Raw genomic sequence first — 24,367 nt, forward strand, 5'->3', positions numbered from 1 at the left:
TGAAATCAATAATCAGGGCGTAGTCTAGCAGTTAACAACCCGGTCTGCCCACTTGCAAGCATAGGGCAGTAGCACAGAGGTCCTCGTTGCATGTTGAAAGCAGGATGCTTCTAGGGCAGTCCTTCTCAAATGCTTTGGTCTCAGGACATCTTTCAATCTTAAACATTACCGAAGACCCCACAGACATATGTATATGGGCTACAGCTATGAATGTGTGTTAAATCAGAAGTGAAAATGGAGACACTTAAACATATTTACACATTCATTTAAAAGTAACAATAGTAAATCTATTTCATGTTAACATAATGAGATTTATAAAAATAACTATTTTTGGGATGCCTGGATGGTTCAGTTGGAGAAGCATCTGCCTTCAGCCCAGGTCATGATCTCAGGGTCCTGAGATCAAGCCCCGCTTATGCTCTCCCGCTCTCTCTGTCATATAAATAACTAAAATCTTTAAAAAAAAGAAATAAATATTTCTAAAATAAAGCAAAATGGTGAACTACGTAGCATTACATTTTTGTACATTTTTGCCAAACATTTTTATGTCCTGATTTTAACAACAGACAGCTGGGTTCTCATCACTGCTAATGCACTCAGTCTGTTGAAATGTATTGTGTTGGTTGGTGTGTACTCAGAAAATCTGGCTTCCCATAGTAAGGTAGTGGAAAAAAATAGGATAATTAATAGCTGTGGATATTTTTCTCTAGTACTACAGCAAAATTCCACACCAGTAGGTCCTTATAGGTTAAAAAGTGTCCTGTGATGGGGCGTCTGGGTGTCTCAGTCGTTTAACATCTGCCTTTGGCTCAGGGAGTGATCGCAGAGTCCTGGGATTGAGCCCTGCATCGGGCTTCCTGCTCCACTGGGAGCCTGCTTCTTCCTCTCCCACTCCCCCTGCTTGCGTTCCATCTCTCGCTGGCTGTCTCTCTCGCTCAGTCGTATAAATAAATAAAATCTTTAAAAAAAATAAAAAATAAAAAGTGTCCTGTGAACCCACATGCATACACATTTTGTTCTCTACAGCATTGAAATCATTGTTTTATCTTGCACCTAACGTGCATGTTTTACCCGTGCAGGACTTTGTAACATTATGCATTAGTTCTTTCAGAAAACAGCAGTTTGCTGGGTTATGTAGGCCTTCCAGATATTCACACATCTCATGATACAGCGTGGAAAGCTCACATTTATTTAACATTGCCACCACTTTTATTAGGAACGAATTTAAGGTTTGGGAGGCCCTCAACTTTGTGGTGGCAGAGGTCAGATTTCTCAAATACTCATTCTTCCTGAAATCTTGAATTTTGTCATTGGCAGCAAAGACTTGTCAGTTGCTTTCCATCAAGTGACAGACTGGCTTTGTTCATTTTTGGGAAAACGTCTGAATTACCACGATCGTCTGCCAGGCATTCTGTCACATAAAAATGGTAACGACTAAGTCACGTCACGAGCTCAAACAGTGGCATACTTTTTTTTTTTCCCCCTGGAGACAACCATCAGACATCCTCAGGCAGGACAACAACGTTATGTGTACTCCACGTTTTATCATGCAGGATACTTTTTTAAAGGTTTTATTTACTTATTTGACAGACAGACAGAGCACGCAAGCCGTAGAGGGAGAGGGAGAGGCAGACTCCCTGCTGAGCAGGGAGCCTGATGCGGGGCTCGATCCCAGGATCCTGAGATCATGACCTGAGCTGAAGGGAGATGCTTTACCAGCGGAGCCCCCCAGATGCGCTGTCATGCAGAATAATAAAAAGATACGTATTCACGAGATATTTGAGAAAATGAATGATTTTTTACAGCTTAGTCAACAACATTCTTAAGTGAAAGTGATGTTCTTTTACTCAAGAGCATGGTAGTGATGGACATGACTTTGGGACCACTGCCTCGATCAGGCATAAGGTGACAGCAGCTCCACGTACCCCCACTCTTGCTCCCTGAATGCAATGGTTCGTGCGCTGAAAACAGTCAATGGCATTTCTGTATTATTAGGAAGACAGATATGTTCCCAGGGACCCTGTAAAAATGTCTCCCAGACTCCCGGGGGACCAAGGTTCAGACTCTGAAAACCGCTCAGCTAGAATCCAGCAGGCAGTATCCTTGCGTGAGCCTGTAGGAGGTCACGAAAGTCACTGTCGACTTTACTGAGGGCTCGCGCTCACTCTGCCATCAGCTCTGCGGCTCAGCCTCCCCTGGGCGTCGTCCTGTCTACCATCGCGTTGCTGGTCACCAAAAAAAGCCAAGCTTCTCAACCCAGAGAGAAACTCATTACTGGCTATTTGCCCAGTAGTCAGAGCCCGGTCTTCGGAGTCTCCTACATTCTCCTGGTTGTGGTTGTAATTAATGTAATTGTCACATATTCACTCATAGCTGTTACTCATTTGCTTAGAACGTCACTCCTGTGTGTGCTGTTTACTCATTTACTTGGGTTTGCAAATGTCTTGTCCAACTAGACACAGTAGCTCTCTTCAGTCTTTGCCTTTCCCAGTCGATTACGCTACACTTTGAAATATGAAACCCTTCCAAGATCTTCGTTAAATAAAGATAAAGAAATGGGCACCATCTAATCATACAATAAAGAAAATGAAGATATAGTTCAGCATATCAGCCCCGTGGAGAATGCAGCTGTCCTTGTTTTTGTAATAACAAAAGAGTGGATTGAAAAGAAAAACAAATTGAAACAATCTTTTAATTCTGTTCTGCTGAAAGCACACCTTGGAAAGCACCTAGGAACTATACCACAGGCAACACCAGGCATTACAAATAAAGCCGTGCTCGAGAGAGACAAATAGGGTTAAAATGATTATTGATTGAACAACAACGTACACCTAAGAGCAAGTGTTTTTTAATTGCCCTTTTATCAGTCGAGCTTGCGCGAGAGAGCAATCTTAAAATTTAGTTGTGACTCAATGTTCACACCCCAGTGGCATTCCCATTGTAAAGCTCGCTGCTTTGCATGCTACGGGGAGAAGATTTGTATAAATTCCTGATGAAGGACGGTGTGCTGTTCCTGGTGTTACCACCGCATGTCTGATTCCCCTCACGGACCCCAGAGTGCCTTTCGGTCACAAAGCACTGACATGTTTGTCATATTCTGAGCATGGAGGCATTGGGGGAGCTTTTGAATACCAGTCACAAGAGTGATGGGTCATAGGGGAGTGCCCTGACATCTCTCTGAGTCTCGGCTCCCTCTTCTGCGAAATGGGAGTAAAGACATCTACTGCTCAATCATGTTGTCAAAGTCAGGACTCAACACCGTGAGCTATGAGTATAATTTGTTTTCGTAAGGCCCATTCTGTTTGCTTGCATAACGATTTTTCCAATCCACTGCTCTCTGAGAAATGAGTTTTTTTTTTTAATATGCAGTGATCCTCGTAACTCATCTCCTGTAAGACATATTCTCAGGGGGGATTTCTCTTATTGCTTATGATGCGACGTGACCCCCTCTCTCTGTCACCCCCACCTGTACCCCGAGCTCATTGGCTTCCATGCCTGCGTTTCCACCTGTCACGTGGGCTTCATGTTCTTGAAAAAACTTTTTCCTGGGAAAAGACTGTAGAGGTCTGAGTTCCTTTTGCTGACTTTCTGTGGTGTGCAGGTCTGGAACCCTCAGAGAAAGGGATACCACCCGCTCATATGGCTACTGTAACTGATTCATCTGTACCACTAACGGTAGATGGCAAGTTCCCAGATAAATGGGCCACGATCGGGCGATCCTGTTGGGAATCTGTCTTGACTACTGAGTTACCAAGGTCTGCCTCAAAAGTATCAGCACCCCCTTGCCCTTTCTTGGTGCACCACATTCGAGACGAGATAAAAGAGATAGCAGGAAGACAGCTTTGGTTGGTTCCTGTAATTCTGGTACATTATTATTAATTTTCTTAACCAAAAAAAATGAGCATGTCAAGATTGATTAGCATCCGTAATGGATACGTAGTTTAAGGATTGTCGCAGCATGACTTCTCCGCGCTGCAGCTGATGGTGAGAAGGGATGACTCACTGTCTCATACTTAGACTAGTAGTTACGCCTGGATATCGCATCTAATGATCTCAGACAAGCTGCCTGGTGACTGTATGTCTACACAGCCGTTTACACTTGCTTTTCCTAATTGAAATTAATTGGAATAAGTATGTGTCAAATAGTGAAACTCAGTAACCTAATTTTAATGGAATGATTGAGTTCTTTTTCATACTAATGAGCCTGAGTATATTTTCTCTTCTTACAGAGGTATTCTTTGATGTGCCTTTTAATGACAACGCGTTTTTCATGTGCCAGGTTCTCAGATTTCTTAGACGTAGGGTAAAGTAGCATCCAGGACCTGTCTGCAAATGAGAAAAGAGGTGGTCAATTCACTTGTGTCACAAAAGTCCTAAGGTAGGGAGGAATCCAGTGCTTCAAACCAATTGGCAAAATATAGCTATGACGTGGAGTAATTATTCCATAGATGCTAAATAAATATATCTGAAACGAGCAAGCATGTTATTAGATTAGAATTTTATGAACTTGGCATTCACCGTTCATGTGAACACAGACGTAGACAGGCTTGGGATGTTTTGAGTAGTCAGTGGGCATAGAAGGTTTATTCACCGGCAAGGTTGTATCACAGTATCATTGCGAAGATCTGTAATTGGCAATGACTTTCAAAATAGTACATAGGGCCCCTATGTACTGCATATTACTCATGTCGGGGGGAAGGGACTCCCTGGTCCCTCAGAAGTTGCCCATGCAGAATTTGGAATGCATTACGTGGGATAGGATCAGATTCCTCGTCTGTGTTGCTGTGTTCTCACGTAAAGCAAAGGAGTCTATATTGCTCCAGGTGCCAACGGTTGACCTCCAAGGAGATTGAAGGGAAAGCTGTGCGTGCACCAGGGGAGACCATTCTGAAACCAACACGCTGGCCACAGGAAGCACTCCCGTTGATTAATTCCAAGAATAGCATGACCATCTTGATGGTCATATCTTGATGTCATGAATTATTATTGCTGTTTGCTGTATGGATGTATACGTGGGTCTTAACATGTGTCATGTAGTGTATGCATACACACGTGTTTGCTGCAGAGGAAGGCCGTGGCTTTCTAAAATAATCCCGGGCAGACTGCTGTGGGCAGACACACAGAGGATGTCACTCGGTACCAGCTCTGCAAACGCAGCCTGGCATCTTGGGAAGACTGGCATCTCCCTGACTATGCCAGTGGTCAGCAGCAGGTCCATATTTTTGTAGCCTCTGAACCATCGCACGTGTATACCACGGGACTTAGGGCAATAGGGACTAAGCATTCGTGTAAGGTTGGCAGATGAATTTGCACCAATATCAGCCTGTGGGAAAGTCCCAGAAACAGTCCAGGCAGAGGAGAGAATCCTTGCCACTGATCTGGGTTAGTGTTACAATTCTTTGTTTCTTTCTGGCTCTGGATTAGGTCTGTTGGATGTATCACAAAACAACCATCAAAAGCTAAAGGAAAGCTTGCTACAGTAGCCAGAGGCTTGGGCCAAGAACAAACCATGTTAAAATAGTTAACACTGTATTGCCCCTGGGGGGGGGGGTAACTTTCATGATCTTCTTTGTGGCCTCGTGGTCTTGTCAAAACGCTCATGTGCAGTGGTGTTGGGGGAAGAAAAGAAACATCTCAAACACTCAACTTGAGGTCCAGGGTAGCACAGTGAATTGTGGTTTTTTATTTTGGGTCAATATTCAGAATCAGATTCCTGGTCGGGTTGGAATCCTCTTCCCCCCATCTTAAAACTGGTCTCCCATCCTTGTCTCAAGATGGTTCACAGGGAGCCTCCAAAGCTTCTTAGAGGTGGGAGAGTGGCTGGTGGGTGTTCTTTCTCCCGTCTTTCCTTGCTTCCTGCCCCACTCAAGTACCTGCAGTTGGCATAGCCCAGGCTTACCCTCTGCAGGAGAGAGCTGTGTTCCCGGTGCCCCTCCCCCACCCGTGGCTGGCTCTGTTGCTCCCAGCATTCTGGCTCTTATTTCCATGTGTCCCTTGTTTGGGGCCCTGCACTCTGCAGTCCTGCAATACGGAGTCATGTTCCCCCACGTCTGGAAGAAAAGTCTGCTCTCTTCCAGGTGGGAGAGACCGAATCTCACCTGAGCTGTTTGGAGACGTTTGGAGAGCCAGAGTGCTGAGATGTTGGGCAGGTTTGTCTGGAAGTGTTTCTCGGGGCTGTTTCTCTGCGTAGATACGCCAGGCCGCTGTGGTGCTCTGCTCTGCTTTCCGTCTGCCTTAGACTGCCGCCTTCACCTTCAGGGGTCTGTCTCCTCCTCAGGGTCTCAGCCTGCCCACATCTCAGCTCTCTGTCTTTGCTTCTCCCCTTCGTCCTCCTCAGCTCCTCCAGCCGTCTGCTGAGAACCATGTTTACTTGTAAACCTGTGCACCTGTCCATGGACTGTTGATAGTGAAATGCCAACTTCATCCTTCCAAGCGTTGCTCTTGGTCAATCATGAAAAGCTTTTGGAACTTGGAGAGCCTTTTCCTTTATCGTCCGTGTCCAGCACGACAGACGCGGGTATCTCTGAAGTTTGAAACTCGAGACACATCCACCATGCCACCCAAGATTGAGCAAGGTGTTCTGTGTTCTAGGGACTGGGGCCTCCTTCTGAAGTAACCCATGGTGCTGTTTCTCTGGGTATGGTGGGCACGGCCTCGGGAACGATGGGAAATAAAAACTGTTTTGGTTTAATGCTCCGAGTAGACTCTTAGCTTTATGTATTAATATATGTGTATTTTCTATGCAATCACTGATTCCCGGCCTACAGCTATTTATTGAAATAAGCCACTTTTGCATATTTATAGTTCGGATAAGTAGCAATTTTCAACGCTAATATTCTAAAGGGGAGAGTGATTGCAGAGGGTGAGTAGAATATAAAAACCGACAATTGCCAAGTTCTTCCGCAGAGACAATGCAGAGAGCATCTTTATAGCTCGGGGCCGACTCCAGTCCTCCAGGCAAAATCGGATCTCCCTCCATCCCCTTCACTGTTGGGGTCAGCTTATTTGACTGGCTGGGCTTGTCAGCCTTGGAGAGGAACGAGAGACCCCCCTCTTTGCTCATTGCCCCACTCTGTGGTAGTGGAGGGACGGGCAGCCTTGGACCTCTGGCTCTGGGGCTTCAGCATTTCCCTCTTTCAGGCCTCAGTCCCCCCTGCTTGCCTCCTCTTCCCTGCCTTTCTGCTCGGCGAGAATAGTCACACTTTGCTTCTGTGCTTTCTTGAGAGGATAAGAACCAAGGGAGTAAGAAGCAAGGGAGGAGGAGTGGTGTGGGGAGGTAGGGGTGATACCGGTGGTCTTGTCGGGCTCATTCCCCAGCCCCTAGAACCACCAGGACTGACATGAGTGCCCACCGACCCGCTCACCCTTGCTCAGGAAGGGCCCTTACTCCCCACGTGTGGCATAGAAAAGGTCACTGGAACGTCTCATCCATTCATGGGCTGTCCATTGATTGGCATGAAGCAGCATGGAAAGAGGGGCCATCGNGGGGCATCAGGACCTGTGCTGGGACCTTGAAGAGCTGACCCTGCCTTGCTCGTGGCGGAATCTCTGAGGATACAAGAAAGTGGGTGTAGAAGGTCCTTGCTGGTGTCTGCTTCAAAGCTGGAGAGTTCCCAAAGGGGGATAGGGCATAGACGTGCCGGGGGGGGGGATTATAGTTGTGCGTTGGAAAATCTCACGTGTGTGGAAACATCCATCCACCTCTTCCCTTTAAATGCCTTGGCAGTTTTGCCCACATCCACAAGCAAAGAGCGGTTTCTTTTCTTTTTTTTTTTTTAATTTTTTATTATATTATGTTAGTCACCGTACAGTACATCCCTAGTTTTTGATGAAAAGTTCCATGATTCATTACTTGCACATAACACCCAGTGCTCCATGCAATACGTGCCCTCCTTACTACCCATCACCAGCCTATCCCATTCCCCCACTCCCCTCCCCTCTGAGGCCCTCAGTTTGTTTCTCAGAGTCCATAGTCTCTCATGTTACATTCCCCCTTCTGATCACCCCCCCTTTCTTTATCCCTTTCTTCCCCTACTGATCCTCCTAGTTCTTATGTTCCATAGATGAGAGAAACCATATGATAATTGTCTTTCTCCGCTTGACTTATTTCACTTAGCATTATCTCCTCCAGTGCCGTCCATGTTGCAGCAAATGTTGAGAACTCATTCCTTCTGATAGCTGAGTAATATTCCATTGTATATATGGACCACATCTTCTTAATCCAGTCATCTGTTGAAGGGCATCTCGGCTCCTTCCACGATTTACCTATTGTGGACATTGCTGCTATAAACATTGGGGTGCATATGGTCCTTCTCTTCACTACGTCTGTATCTTTGAGGTAAATATCCAGTAGTGCAATCGCTGGATCATAGGGTAGCTCCGAGCAGTTCCTGCCAGTAGAATTGGTTTTTTGCTCAGAGGCAGAAAAAAAATGTATGTGTCAGAGCAGAACCTGGGAGTTAGCATGTGAAGGGTGTAACCCAAAGGTGGGCAAAGAGAAAGATTTACAGAGAACACTTGGGGGGCGCCCGGCTGGCTCAGTCAGCAGAACATGGGGACTTTTGAGCTCGGGGTGGTGAGTTCAAGCCCTGTGATGGGTGTAGAGATTACTTAAGAATAAAATCTTAAAAAGGAGGGGGATAATAGAGATGGAGACGGAGGGGAAGGAGGAAGAGAAACATCTGGAAGAGGTATTTTTTATCAACAGAAAGCAAATGGATTCAGCCCCGGCTCCAGCTTTTCCTTCAACGTGGTAGTGACACAAAATGTCTGGTTCGCCTTGGAGAACATTCTCTAATTTCATTTTGTCATTATTTGGCATACCTGGAGGTTTCCCAGCTTCCGCCAGAAGCCAAAGAAAGACTGTAGGCACAGTCGGAAAGCTTTGCGGCAGAGTCCTCACACACGGCTGACTCTGGAGCCTTCTGATACTGGCAGCCGCTCACGGCTGTCCAGAGATAGCTTCATTGCAATGTGCTCTAAGGAAATGTCATATGCAGCCCATGAAAAATATTCCGTGCCGTGGACTTCATCAGTCCACCTGCTGCGGAACCCACCGCGGGAAGGTTGCACGGGGCGTGGGAGGGTGTTTACGGGTGCCTTCTGGTTGTGTGCTCTTCGATCCTCATTCCATGAAGCTTCTAGAAAGGACAAATGCTCTCATTGAGAGTACGACATGAGTCTTCCTTTTAGATGCTCGTCTGTCTGCACGTGGTCGCGAACCCCTTCCCCATGGCATCCTGACCTGACAAAGCAGGAGACTCCTGTCCGATGGCTTTGCAGGGTGAGCCCTGGGCTGCAGGCTTGGACATCTGCAGGGAACTCCATGTCCTACCGTAGACAGCGGGAGCCCGTCATGCAGTTCAGAATCGAGTCCTTATGGATATGCAGAGGAGACTGGACCAGTGCACAGGGGGGCCATGGTCAGATACCATGAAACCACCTGTAGGGGGAGCCCCAGCTTGTTCTTAGCCACCAACCCATGCTTCGGTCCTTCAGTGCCCTGCTCGGGGAGGCTGGAGCTGCGACTCTGAAAAGCAGTAGTGTGATCCAAATGAAACTTATGTTCTCACAGGGAAGAAACACTAGAATATGGGCAATTCACGTGGTCCAAGGTGGTGCACTTTCAGCTTTACCTCATGGCTTCCTGTCGGAGCCTGCCCATTAGGGATACTAGAGAGATACAGCAAAGTGGGAAAAAGGAGAAGCCGTTGGCCAATGCCTTCCACTTGTTGGACCTTCTAGACCCACTTTCTTTGACCCTCAGAGTTTCAGACACAAGCGAGGCGGGATCAGCTCTTGGAGGTCCCAGCACAGGTCATGAGGCCCCTCTTTCCATGCTGCTAGGTGGCCTGACATTGTCTCTTCACTTTGTGCCCAGCCCCAGGATGAAAGCCGTTTCCACGGCCATCACCTCTGCCTCTCCTGTTTGCTTTTCAAGTACTCTGCCACCTTTCACACTGATTTCCAATATAGAACTTTCTTCATTGGGTTAAGTAAAGCAGTTTGTCTGTTCTTAAGCAGATCAGACACACGTGTAGGACTGCGGTTGGAGGGCACTCCTGCAAACCGTCCCGCGTGTGCTGAGCACAGAATGTAGCGTTGATGGTCCCAGTGCGTCCCTCACCCTGTGCTCAAGGCCGTTCCCCTGTCATCCCAGAGTGGACCTGTCTGTGTGTCCGGCCAGTGGGACATGAGCAGACATGACACAGGCAGAGACTGGAGAAAGCATCGGTGTCCTCGCATTTGCTCTTCTCCCTGCCACCACCAGGAAGAGAATGAGCCCAGGCTTGCCTACAGGTGCAGGAGAACAAGGCAGGAACTGCACCAGCACAGGTTTACCCTAGTCATCCCACCTGGGGCTGTTGGGCTCATGCAGCATCCAGCTCACCCCCTGATGTGAGAGCAAACCCAGTGTTGAGCAAGCCTCCATTCCAGATGCATGGGCAACACATGCGTTCTTTTATTTGGAGGGTTTCTTATGCAGCAGTCTTGCAGCTAGCACATGAACCTCACAGGATGGGCCCATCCGCCAATATGATGGAACGGCATGCATGTCCCCATGTGAGCTCTGTTGACCCTCTCCAGACCCATCTTGTCCTCACTTGATAACTCATGCTTTATTCTAAAGGCAAACCCAGAGCTTTCCTCAACAGCCTTTTGGGTCAAGACCTTTGCATTTTCATGGCCTCTTGTCCACTCTCTGGAGTGTTTCTTGAACTTGTGTTCAATTGTGGGGTAGGTGAATGGCCTCCCCTGGTCTTGTCTGGAAACTCCCAGACTTTCTTCACACTCCTTTGTGACACTCACAGCCTCCCACCCACCTGGCTCGGAGCCCACGGCCAATAATTCCTTCCGATGATTGCCCCCGCATTTTCCAGCACCTCTCCTGACATGCAGGGTCTTTGATATACTACCTTGAATGTACGGAGTGTGAAATTAAACTTTTATTCACTCCTGTCCCCTGAGGATAAGGGCTAATCGATACCNGCACGGGGCGTGGGAGGGTGTTTACGGGTGCCTTCTGGTTGTGTGCTCTTCGATCCTCATTCCATGAAGCTTCTAGAAAGGACAAATGCTCTCATTGAGAGTACGACATGAGTCTTCCTTTTAGATGCTCGTCTGTCTGCACGTGGTCGCGAACCCCTTCCCCATGGCATCCTGACCTGACAAAGCAGGAGACTCCTGTCCGATGGCTTTGCAGGGTGAGCCCTGGGCTGCGGGCTTGGACATCTGCAGGGAACTCCATGTCCTACCGTAGACAGCGGGAGCCCGTCATGCAGTTCAGAATCGAGTCCTTATGGATATGCAGAGGAGACTGGACCAGTGCACAGGGGGGCCATGGTCAGATACCATGAAACCACCTGTAGGGGGAGCCCCAGCTTGTTCTTAGCCACCAACCCATGCTTCGGTCCTTCAGTGCCCTGCTCGGGGAGGCTGGAGCTGCGACTCTGAAAAGCAGTAGTGTGATCCAAATGAAACTTATGTTCTCACAGGGAAGAAACACTAGAATATGGGCAATTCACGTGGTCCAAGGTGGTGCACTTTCAGCTTTACCTCATGGCTTCCTGTCGGAGCCTGCCCATTAGGGATACTAGAGAGATACAGCAAAGTGGGAAAAAGGAGAAGCCGTTGGCCAATGCCTTCCACTTGTTGGACCTTCTAGACCCACTTTCTTTGACCCTCAGAGTTTCAGACACAAGTGAGGCAGGATCAGCTCTTGGAGGTCCCAGCACAGGTCATGAGGCCCCTCTTTCCATGCTGCTAGGTGGCCTGACATTGTCTCTTCACTTTGTGCCCAGCCCCAGGATGAAAGCCGTTTCCATGGCCATCACCTCTGCCTCTCCTGTTTGCTTTTCAAGTACTCTGCCACCTTTCACACTGATTTCCAATATAGAACTTTCTTCATTGGGTTAAGTAAAGCAGTTTGTCTGTTCTTAAGCAGATCAGACACACGTGTAGGACTGCGGTTGGAGGGCACTCCTGCAAACCGTCCCGCGTGTGCTGAGCACAGAATGTAGCGTTGATGGTCCCAGTGCGTCCCTCACCCTGTGCTCAAGGCCGTTCCCCTGTCATCCCAGAGTGGACCTGTCTGTGTGTCCGGCCAGTGGGACATGAGCAGACGTGACACAGGCAGAGACTGGAGAAAGCATCGGTGTCCTCGCATTTGCTCTTCTCCCTGCCACCACCAGGAAGAGAATGAGCCCAGGCTTGCCTACAGGTGCAGGAGAACAAGGCAGGAACTGCACCAGCACAGGTTTACCCTAGTCATCCCACCTGGGGCTGTTGGGCTCATGCAGCATCCAGCTCACCCCCTGATGTGAGAGCAAACCCAGTGTTGAGCAAGCCTCCATTCCAGATGCATGGGCAACACATGCGTTCTTTTATTTGGAGGGTTTCTTATGCAGCAGTCTTGCAGCTAGCACATGAACCTCACAGGATGGGCCCATCCGCCAATATGATGGAACGGCATGCATGTCCCCATGTGAGCTCTGTTGACCCTCTCCAGACCCATCTTGTCCTCACTTGATAACTCATGCTTTATTCTAAAGGCAAACCCAGAGCTTTCCTCAACAGCCTTTTGGGTCAAGACCTTTGCATTTTCATGGCCTCTTGTCCACTCTCTGGAGTGTTTCTTGAACTTGTGTTCAATTGTGGGGTAGGTGAATGGCCTCCCCTGGTCTTGTCTGGAAACTCCCAGACTTTCTTCACACTCCTTTGTGACACTCACAGCCTCCCACCCACCTGGCTCGGAGCCCACGGCCAATAAATCCTTCCGATGATTGCCCCCGCATTTTCCAGCACCTCTCCTGACATGCAGGGTCTTTGATATACTACCTTGAATGTACGGAGTGTGAAATTAAACTTTTATTCACTCCTGTCCCCTGAGGATAAGGGCTAATCGATACCCTTTGTACGACTATTGTTGATTCACTACCAGACTTGCAAACTGAGCCTGGGTTATGCCTCAGAGTTAATTCTGTTGAAGCATGAAAGCGATAACTACCTCCTTCATTCAGCCGCACGTTGCAAGCATTTGTATCTGTGCGCCAAGAGATGGATAGTCTCCCCAGTGGGTTGTATCCTGAGCAGGTCTTAAAGGAGGCATAAGAGCCAGCCAGGTAAAGATGGTGGGGAGGGTATTCTAGGCAGGGACATGAGCAAGGGCCAAAAGCATGGAGATGTTTCTGGGGATCTGTGGACAAAAGGGAGCTGCAAAGGTACCAAGGGAACAGGGCCATTCTGAGGAGCTGGTTTCTCGTTTTACTAGAGATGTGTAGTAGGCAAATGATATTTGCATTCCATAGAGATCCCATCAGCAGCTTCAGTAGAACCTACCAGCCTCAAAATGTATAGGGGTGGTTCTAATGGGGTGACTCTGCCTCTGATGGGATATTTGCACCCTGTGAAGACACAGTGAGAAGACTGTTTTGTTGTTGCAGCCCTAACAACGCAAGACGCACGTTCATCAGGTACCTTTCTTGTTCCACTGGAGTTTCTCCTGATGATGCTCAGGAAGGGAGAGAACAGGCTGACCAACCAGTCACGCTGGTCTTCATGGGAGTTGCATTTGTGATGTACATGCCAGCACCGGTTTCATTAAAGAGGGTCCTTCCGGAGCTCCAGCGTGGCGGGGAGAGACCTCCCCAGTGTGCAGGGAGACGGCGATGGCAGCTCGAGCGCCCATGAGAAGACGGTGGATCTCACTGCTTGCTTTAACTACAGAAGCCCCTCCAAGCCCTCCAACCTCCTCTCCCAAGACAGTCTTCTCAAGACATACGGTACCCGGGCTCAGTATGTCCCAAGTGGTATTCCTTGAAAAAAAAGAAAAAAGGTCCAATGTCCAATCCATTTGGGAAATGCTGTTTCTTCTAAGTAAATTCCTTTACTGGATTTTTCTTGGGATTTTTTATTTTTGAAAATGTGAAAATTCAAGTAGGAGATATATTATGAATCATCTCTGAAACATACTTCGATAAGGAACACGTCTTCCGTGCTCTCTCTTAATTTCGTGTTTCTTTTACCTGCCATCCCATTTCTTATTTTGTGCATGGCTTCCTTCCATTCTCGAACAACACCAACCTGAGTAGCGATTTCAATGTCTTCTGTTACTCCTTCTCAAGGAAAATTAATCACACCCGTCCTTGTAACTATCTCAGTTACAGACCCAAGCACGTTGTATTAACGTCATTTGTCCATATCTCTGTCTCTTTCAGTAGAGACATTTTCTTAATCACGTTCTGTGCCAGAAAGAGACATTATTCTAATTCAGCTTATCATCCTCTGTCTCCTTCCTCTCCTCATTGGATGCCTTGAACCGGCTCGATGGTAGTGTTTCTTAAAGTCGGATTTGGGCTGTAATAGCATTGGTTTCACACATGTTGTGAGTCTGGGCTGCCATCAGAGTGGGAAGGAGAGTGAAAGTGGTAGGCACGTTGCTCAGAATGAACACAGAGGCAGAAACAGAGGGAAGGAGAAAGGCACCCATGGTAGCAGTTAGGATTCCTGGCCAGCCATGGCCCTTTTGAGGTTGCCAGGCTAGACTAGGATGGAGCATGGATTCACATCAGCTCTCCCTGACCTGTCATTCCTGGGCAGGCAAGCCCCAAGACGAGCAGGTGCTTGGGATGTACCCAGCATGTCCCTTCTGGTCCCAGATGCAGTTTTCACTCTGAGTATTATTTTCATTGTATGGTTAACCCAGCAGGGAGGGATTCAAACGCATTTCCGAGGAAGGGCAATAGTTGATCTCAAACATGAAATCAGTCAAGCAATCTTATGTTGAGCTGGATTTTTCTTGTGTGCGACTGCTTAGTATGGCATAAGAAGTGGCTGCTAGGTGTCTAGGTGTCTGAGGTTTCTCTGCAGGCAGCCTCCAGAGATGAGAAGTACAGTGAGATGGTACAAGTAAGCATTCTGTCTTATGGGAGCCTTCTGTCTCTTCTTCCTAATCTCCTTACAGTTCTGCTCCAATCTTGGCTAATCTCAAACCCATCCATCAGTTTTTAAAGACAACTCATGAAAAACAAGAAATTTTTACTCTTTTTTCAGTGCTTTTTAAGATCCAGCCAGTAGGAATCTACATTTTCCAGTATCTATGGAGAGACTGGGGTGGTAGGGAGAGGGAGAAGAGGAATAGGAAAGTACATTTTAATTGTGTTTCTCAGTTTCGGGCATTACCGGTTTGTTTCCATGTTGGGAATCCAGAGCCTGTCTAAAATGAAATAAGAAAGCACTGTACTGGGGCACCTGGGTGGCTCTNGCCTGTCTAAAATGAAATAAGAAAGCACTGTACTGGGGCACCTGGGTGGCTCAGTTGGTTAAGCATCTGCCTTCGGCTTAGGTCATGATCCAAAGGTCTTGGGATGGAGCCCTGCATCAGGCTCCCTGCTCAGGGGGGAGTCTGCTTCTCCATCTTACTCTCCCTCTGCACTCTCCTTCCTTTTCTCTAATAAATAAATAAGATCTTGGGGCGCCTGGGTGGCACAGCGGTTAAGCGTCTGCCTTCGGCTCAGGGCGTGATCCCAGCGTTGTGGGATCGAGCCCCACATCAGGCTCCTCTGCTATGAGCCTGCTTCTTCCTCTCCCACTCCCCCTGCTTGTGTTCCCTCTCTCGCTGGCTGTCTCTATCTCTGTCAAATAAATAAAATCTTAAAAATAAATAAATAAATAAATAAATAAGATCTTAAAAAAGAATGCATTGTGTAGAGAAAACCCATGGAACATCCATATGAGCATGTTGAGTAAGGTCTAGGAGGAGAGGGATTGCTTGTTGTGACTAGGGGTTCTGCCTTTTACTAACACAAAATCACGAGATAATAAAACAAGGGGGAAGAAAAGGGAATGAAATCGTGGTTGGAATAATAGATCAAAGAATCCGTTCCCTCTCTCGCTGGCTGTCTCTATCTCTGTCAAATAAATAAAATCTTTAAAAAAAAAAAATAAATAAATAAGATCTTAAAAAAGAATGCATTGTATAGAGAAAACCCATAGAACATCCATATGAGCGTGTTGATTAAGGTCTAGGAGGAGAGGGATTGCTTTTTGTGACTAGGGGTTCTGCCTTTTACTAACACAAAATCACGAGATAATAAAATAAGGGGGAAGAAAAGGGAATGAAATCGTGGTTGGAATAATAGATCAAAGAATCCATCTCTCTATATTTCATGTGTCTCAAGTATAATTTCTTTGCATTTAATCCTTCTATTATCTCAGGCATGCAGAGTCGATGAAGTCTATTAGAGGTACTTATTAAAGGTCTGTGTTCTAATCAATGTAAAATTCATTTTCTGTTTAAAATAGAGAAGCGATTTTTTTTTTCAAGGACCTCTCCTAAGAGCCTGGCACAAAACAACACCCTTTACAAGTACAGTAAATGCACTGCAAGACAGTCAGGGATTTGTTTGCTCACATCTTCCCAAAGGTTTTGGATAGGCCATTCAAAAATAAATGCAATTCTCAGTGGGACTTCAGCTGCGTAAAAGCTTGAGAAATGAAATGAATACAAGTGCTACCGAGAGAAAAGAAATGTTTCTTACAGTGGAGAAGCAGTACACACACACACACACACACACACACACAGTTTGTACTAAGGAGTAATATGGGCATAGCTCTGCCACTATCTCAGAGTATCTCAAAAATAAATGAATTCTGCGCATGCCGTGCCGCCATGTAGCTTACACATTTTTACACATTGCTGGTAGAAGAAGTGGGCATTGCTCTCAAAAAATGCCTCTTCTGACACAACTCTGATGATATAACAAAGATATTTGACGTTCTTCATGATGAGTTCTGCACACAGCAATTTACATAGATGGTATAAAGTTTTCCTAATGGTGTAAACTGTTGTTTTCCGTATTTGTCATATTACGATATTCATCAAACTTATTTCGGGAGACAGGGTTCCAAATGAAGCCAAGAAGACTTTATGGTGGGAATCAGTTTTTGTTTTTGTTTTTGTTTTTTTAATTAACTTGAATACTTTTTTATTTATTTCTTTGAGGGAGAGAGAGTGAGTATGAATGGGGGGACCCGACATATGGCTGGATCACAGGACCCTGAGATTAGGACCTGAGCTGAAGTCAGATGCTTAACTGACTGAGCCACCCAGACACCCCTATCATTTTCTTTTTTTTAGTAGGGTCCACACCCAGGATGGACCCCAACATGGGGCTTGAACTCACGACTCTGAGATCAAGATCTAAGTGGAGATCAAGAGTCAGATACGTAACTGACTGAGTCACCCAGGTGCCCCACGGCAATCGGTTTTATAAGACTATTAAGCAATGAATCCACTTATTTTTTGATTCACCAACATTTCTGAGTACCTAGAAGAGTGCCTGGTGCCTAGCATGGCTTGATACATATGTGTTGAGTAGATGAATGAATGAGCAACTTCTGTGTAAGAAGGTGTCCTTGGGTTATAGGGTGAAAAGTTGACCGAAATACGGATGCTGCCCTCATTTCTGATATGGGGAATTTGCCTTGCTTGTAAATGTCAGCAACTGAAGATAGGCATGGCATATAAAAGGGGAGTTCTTGGACAAAATTAGAACTTGCAAGTGTGTGGCCAGAAAGGATTAATGGAACATAAGACATTTTTATTTGATCAACACAGGGGGTCGAGAAGGCAAGAGTCACAAAAGGGAGAGAGGATGCACGTCCATGTGGATAAAAATTGTCTGGGAACCCACCTAGAAGCTCAAGATCAGGCCATGGGGAGAATTCACTCTGTTTATGCACAGACGGAAAGCATGGCCTCAGAATCCATTCAAGGAAATCTTCGAACATTGCCATTAGAAATATGAGTACTCTAGCTAAAATCATGACCCCCTCCCCTGACCCTGAAGATATCTATGCCCTCATCCCTGGAGCCTGAGAATATGGGAGCTTGCATGGCAAAGGGGATTTTGCAGATGGGATTCAGTTAAGGACCTCAAGTTGGGGGGAGGGTTATACTGGATTATGCAGGTGGGCACCTTGTAAGCACAGGTGTCCTTGTAAGAGGGAGACAAGGGGTTGGAGTCAGAGAAGGAGATATGCCAACAGAAACAGAAGTCAGAATGACGTGACTGTAAGCCGAGGAACGTGGACAGCCTCTAGAAGCCACCTGATTTGTTACAGCAAGCACAGAAAACAGGTGCAGTGAGCTAAGTTCTGGGACCCACCTGCCTTTCTCCTCCTAGCGTCCTTGCTAGCAACAAGCTTGGTAGCTCTTTAGCGATAAACGCCGTGTCCTGATTCACAGGGACAAACATGTGAGCAGTGTTTAAGATATCTCACGGCAGGCCGACCCTTTGAAGGGAATCCACACTTGATCATTTGCCTCCTGTTGCTATGGTGCCCAGACAAAATGGTGCAGACGCTTCTTTTCTCCCCTAAGGGCAAAACCATCAGCTCACATATTCCAAGAAAGATGTGCTGTTTGCCATCTTCATTCCAGGAATACAGATGTGCACATTATTTTTTTTCCAGAAGTATGTGTGTGTCAGAAAATCGTTTCAGTGAACCTTCAAAATATTTGGAAGGAAATAGTCTAAAATGCACAGTTATTTACGTTGATTCCGTTAACCTCTGGCATATGCTCATCTCTTCTTTCCTATTTTCCCAGAGCAAGTCACAAATTGTTTGCCCCAAAATAGGAAAGATATTTACGAATAGGAGAGCATCTGTTTTCTTATCTTTCTTCAGTGTCCGTGATGAAAAATGAGTCTTTTAGATCATCAGCAATAATTGTGATATTCTCTGAGTGGGATAAAAACCCACCATCAGGGGCGCCTGGGTAGCACAGTCGTTAAGCGGCTGCCTTCGGCTCAGGGCGTGATCCTGGCGTTCCGGGATCGAGTCCCACATCAGGCTCCTCCGCTGGGAGCCTGCTTCTTCCTCTCCTACTCCCCCTGCTGTGTTCCCTCTCTCGCTGGCTATCTGTCACATAAATAAATAAAATCTTTTAAAAAAAAAAAAAAACCCGCCATCAGGGGCGCCTGGGTGGCACAGTGGTTAAGCGTCTGCCTTTGGCTCAGGCCGTGATCCCGGCGTTATGGGATCGAGCCCCACATCAGGCTCCTCCGCTATGAGCCTGCTTCTTCCTCTCCCACTCCCCCTGCTTGTGTTCCCTCTCTTGCTGGCTGTCTCTATCTCTGTCAAATAAATAAATAAAATCTTTAAAAAAAAAAAAACCCACCATCAAACGTATAACCTTCAAGGATTCACCGGAATACACGGATTACGTCCTGCAGCTTGTTGTTTAATGACATATGCACGGTTAGCTTAGGTTCTTTGGTCGACTGTGGGAACCATCACAGATTCCTTAGGTTTCTGTGACACTAGAGAAACCCAACTGCAGTGCAAATTTCATGGAAAGGGTGAGCATTTTGTCCCCCTGATCTTTGACCCTGTGTGAACCCACATGTACACAGAGACGGGTATTTGAGGTGATGCTTGATTTGCAATGAGGACCCCTGTTAGAACACAAACTGTGGACACATTGATGCAGTCCATCCTCCTTGATCGTGGGGCATACATCCAACCCCCAAATTCAGACAGTCCTCTCTCTCTGAGTCACCTTAAAGCCCAGCAGGGAGAAGTGGGTCTTGATCTAACAGAATTCCAATTTCCCGGGGTGCCTGGGTGGCTCAGTTGGTGAAGCGTCTGCTTTCGCCTCAGGTCATGATCTCAGGGTCCTGGGATCGAGTCCTCTCCATTTCTGCTGTGTCTCACTATGTCTGTCAGTATCTCTGTCTCTCTCAAATAAATAAAATCTTTAAAAAAACAAAACAAAAATCAAAAAACCAAATAAAAGAATTCCAATTTTCCAAGCCCACAGAGAAGTGTTGTACACAGCTATGCAAGTAGGAATAAATGCTACATTTTCTGTTATTCTGCTTGTTGTAATTGTCCACAAAGACAGTGGAGGTGGGAAACAAGTACCCAACTAGAAAACATCAGGAAGTGTCCACCTAGTGAAATGAGTTTGCCTGGTTTTCATTTGCTCAGAGGTTCTCCCAGTTAGATTTAGATGACAAGATTTAAAGACCCAAGCCCAGCATAGTTAGAAGGACTTCCCAGGTAGTCATAATAAAAATGTATTATTTTATTATAGAATGTCTTCATCCATTTGGGTAGCTGTAACAGAATGTCATAGCCGGGGGGGCTTATAAACACAGACATTGATTTCTCATGGTTCTCAAGACTGAAAGTCCCAAGTTCTCAAGGTTGGAAGTCCAAGTTCTCAAGGTTGGAAGTCCAAGTTCTCCAGGCTGGAAGTCCAAGTTCTCGAGGCTGGACGTCCAAATTCTCGAGGCTGGAAATCCAAGTTCTCGAGGCTGGAAGTCAAAGGGTCCAAGATCAAGGTAGCATGAGATGTGGTGTCTGATGAGAGTCCCCTCCTGGTTCATAGGAGGCTGTCTTACTGTGTTGTCGCATGGTGCAAGGGTTAAGGAGCTCTTTTGGGATCTTCTTTATAAGGACACTAATCCCATTCATGGGGACTCCACCCTCATGACCCGATCACCTTCCAATGGCCCCACCTCCAAATACCTTCCCATTGGGGGTTAGAATTGCAATGTATGAATTTGGGGGGGAACAGACATTCAGACTCTAGCAAACAATTGCAAGAGGACAAAGTAGGAAAAAATGCAAGACTATCAAATGCAAGTCAGAACTCCAATTCGAAAGGGATGACGTGTTCCTCCAGGGCATGGTAAAGCCCTCTGGACAGCCCCGGACGTTTGATGCTGTGGTACCAAAGGCAAGAGGGACACCAGGCCCCCGTGAGTGTTTGTGTTGGAGAAGACCTTGCTGTGGGTGCCAAGAATTCAACGGCGAGCGTGTGCCCACAAGGTCCATGTGATGAAATATTCTGTTGTAGGAAAACCCAGCAAAAAATAAAGTTTTGGGCTGCCGTGTTCCAGTATGAAGATTGAACTTGTGTGTCTGTGGGTCTGCGGTTGCATTTGGGCTGCAGTGGTCACCGTGATGCTCATGGTTGAACCTAGAGTTCTGACGTATGTGGGGGGATCGTCTCCTAGCAGGTTGTCCTGTGGATGCTGTCTGGTACATGTAGTGAGGTCTCTTCACTGTGCTGTATCGTTGGTTTGTTTCTCTAGAAATGCCCTAAATCCTCTCCTCCTTCCGCTCGCTGCCCTGGGAGGCCGAGCGGTGTGGACCTTATTTGGGGATTCTGTGTCTCAGGCTTCAGGATGGTTTGACCAATGGTGAGCGCTGGTGGGAAATCAGAGGGAGGGAGGGGGATGAGGACAGGAGCACCTGAGGGCTACAGTGGATCTCAGCAGAAGCAGGCTTTCTTCTCGAGGTGCCTGCTGCTGACTTACCACTCCCCCTGCATGTGTTAGAAGCTCTGTCCTCGCCAAGATGGGTGCTGCTCCGTGGCTGCCCGTCCTGTGCTCCTGCGCCACTGATGCTTTCCCTTCCCACCTGTCTTGTTAGACCGTTAAGGGACACAGCAACAACAAGAACAGAGTCTTTCCACCGATCATCGCAATGTGAACATGCCCTGTTTCGTGTGAGGACTTCTTGTGTCTGTTAACACCACCTCGTCACAGACACGCTCCAGATGACGGATGCATGGATCACTCTCCGAAGGTGGGTCTGTGAATGCCAGCTTCAGGGTATTGTGCCACGCTCAAAGGCTTCGGAATACGAAAGCACCACTAAAGGTTAGGGTCTGGTCATAGAATCGTTTTACCGAGCTGGGTTGCAAGGTTATCTGTTTAACTCCGCGCTCTGCGGGTATGTGTTTTGAACTCGGACATTGTCAACAAGTGCTACAATTAAATGCACGGTGAACACATAACAACATGCATGAGGCTGCATGTATATGTGTGACTATTTTCAGCATATATCCCTTTTTTATTTGCATAGATTTGTCACACCTAATTTTACCTGTAATTGCAATTTGTGATGGTAATTTGTGAGTCTGGCCATATCAGTCTAGCAAACGCCCTAGTATATATTGGGTTTTTTTTAGATTCGTACTTTGGGTTTGCAAACCTCTGGAAATTGTACTTTTAAAATTTTACACAACTCGGGGCGCCTGGGTGGCACAGCGGTTGGGCGTCTGCCTTCGGCTCAGGGCGTGATCCCGGCGTTATGGGATCGAGTCCCACATCAGGCTCCTCTGCTGTGAGCCTGCTTCTTCCTCTCCCACTCCCTCTGTTTGTGTTCCCTCTGTCGCTGGCTGTCTCTATCTCTGTCAAATAAATAAATAAAATCTTTAAAAAAAAAAAAAATTTTACACAACTCGAACAGGGGAAGAGGTGGTTAAATCTCTCCCGGCAACTGTAGGGAAATCCTGCTACATTATTTCCCTGGTGTTCAAAGACCCTTTCAACCTAAGTCACTCCGTCCATCATGTAGGATTATCCTTGCTTCTAGCCCTTCTGGTTAAGATAAAAGTTCTCTTCTTAATATTTCATAGTAGCCCTCACTGCTAGACTTTAGTGGGAGCGCCAGAATCATTGGCCAGTTATTTTTGGCTGGGAGTGGGGTGGTAGAACTGTTGCTTTCTGCATTTGAATTAGAACTCAATCCAGGCATGCTCTCTGAAATGCCTCAGGATGGTTTTCTTGGCCCAGAAAAGACCCGATAAAGCTGGGCTTCGAAGGGAACTCAAATAGTAAGTTCTAAGCCTTTGCCATGAGAGTATGCCTGAGGCAGGGGGTCTCCCAGGGCACCTGTCGAGCACGCTAGTTTATCCCGAATTTGCCCTGACCTAAACCCAGGGCCCTCGACTAGTATATGCATTTCCTGAAAGTCAGGGACATTCCGAATCCAGTGGTAGCCCTCATTAAGGCTGCCCGGGGGCTGAGAACTGTTGTAGGGATAATAGCTTTCAGATTCTTCAATTGTATTTAAAAAATAATAGTTCCCATATGAAAAATTCACCTTTGGTTTTACAGGAGAGTTTATCAAAAGATGTTAAATATGGGGCACCTGGGTGGTTCCGTGGGTTAAGCATCTGCCTTCGGCTCAGGACATGATCCCAGGGTCCTGGGGTCGAGCCCCACATGGGGCTTACCCTTCTCTGTGAAGCGCCTGCTTTCCCCTCTCCTATGGCTCCTCCTGCTTGTGCTCTCGCTCTCTGTCTATAAATAAATAAATAGGGGCACCTGGGTGGCACAGCGGTTGAGCGTCTGCCTTCGGCTCAGGGCGTGATCCCGGCGTTATGGGATCGAGCCCCACATCAGGCTCCTCTGCTAGGAGCCTGCTTCTTCCTCTCCCACTCCCCCTGCTTGTGTTCCCTCTCTCGCTGGCTGTCTCTCTCTCTGTCGAACAAATAAATAAAATATTTAAAAATAAATAAATAAATAAATAAATAATTTTGAAATAGAAAAGAGAACTAGTTAAATGCAAAAGACTTTGGATGCATTAAGTCTGCGTGGGTAACAAGGTGCTTGCTTAGCTCTTCGTGATGCATATGGATAAATTCCACCCAGATCCATGCTGTTGATGGTTCTCTACCCTTTCCACTAAGAGGTTAACTATGAGCAAAGTTTTGGTAACCAAGGCCCCCAAACTATTCTTGTTTGAGCGTCATAGCAAGTGCTCTCTATTAATATTTAGAAGGCGATGTGGATCTGCACTTTCTGTTGTCATTAACGTAGCACAGAGGTTTCCATTCTTAACGAAGCTATAAATCATTCCAGCGTGAGTTTTAGCCTCTGAACGTGAGCACATGTTAATGCCTTGTCCTACGACTTGTCCATCTAGGGTTGACTTTGGGGAGTCTGATTTCTAAAGGAGGGGTGTTTGCAAAGAGATTGTGGGACTGGCTAGTGTATCAGTTATCTGTTGCTATATAACAAATAGCCACCGACTTAGCAGCTTAACTCAACACCTGTCTGTTGTCTCACACATTGCATGGGCCGGGAATCCGGGAACAACTTCAGTGAGTCCTCTGCTCAGTCAGGATGTCCACTGAGCTATGTTCTCATCTGCAGGCTCAATGCAGGGAGAGTGGGATTCTGAGTTCCCTTAGCACGTTGGGAGAAATCCTTTCCTTGCGATGGTGGCATTCATGACAACTCATTCCTTCAAAGCCAGCAACTGAGTAGCTGGGGAAGGGGGGTTTTGTGGCTTTGTCCAGAGATCTTCTTTTAAAAGGCTCCTCTGATTAGGTCAGGCCCACCCAAGATCATCTCCCCTTTGATCAAAGCCCACCGATGAGGTTCAGTTGTATCTATGAAGCCACTTCCCTCCCATTCCCTCTGCCATGCTGAGAAGAAAGCCACAGGGAAATCCAGAGCCTATGGGAAATATGCAATGGAGGCAACAGCCCCCACAGCAAAGAAATAATTGGTTTAAAATGTTAATAGTACCTGTGTCAGTAGACGTTGGGACACCTTGC

The 24,367-nt window shown here is 46.8% G+C and overlaps 1 protein-coding gene across 1 annotated transcript in view; it reads left to right on the top strand.

Annotated features, from left to right (window-relative positions):
* The window catches only part of LOC117797481 (steryl-sulfatase-like), an 82,753-nt gene extending 60,825 nt beyond the window's left edge, over positions 1-21,928 (top strand). The window contains exon 5 of the mRNA XM_034649885.1: positions 21,448-21,928. Coding sequence (XP_034505776.1) covers positions 21,448-21,455 — 8 coding nt within the window. The 3' untranslated portion in view covers positions 21,456-21,928. The remainder of the gene's footprint in view (positions 1-21,447) is intronic.
* The last annotated feature ends 2,439 nt before the right edge of the window (positions 21,929-24,367 follow it).

Source organism: Ailuropoda melanoleuca, chromosome X (assembly GCF_002007445.2).
Source record: "Ailuropoda melanoleuca isolate Jingjing chromosome X, ASM200744v2, whole genome shotgun sequence".
Lineage (NCBI taxonomy): Eukaryota > Metazoa > Chordata > Mammalia > Carnivora > Ursidae > Ailuropoda > Ailuropoda melanoleuca.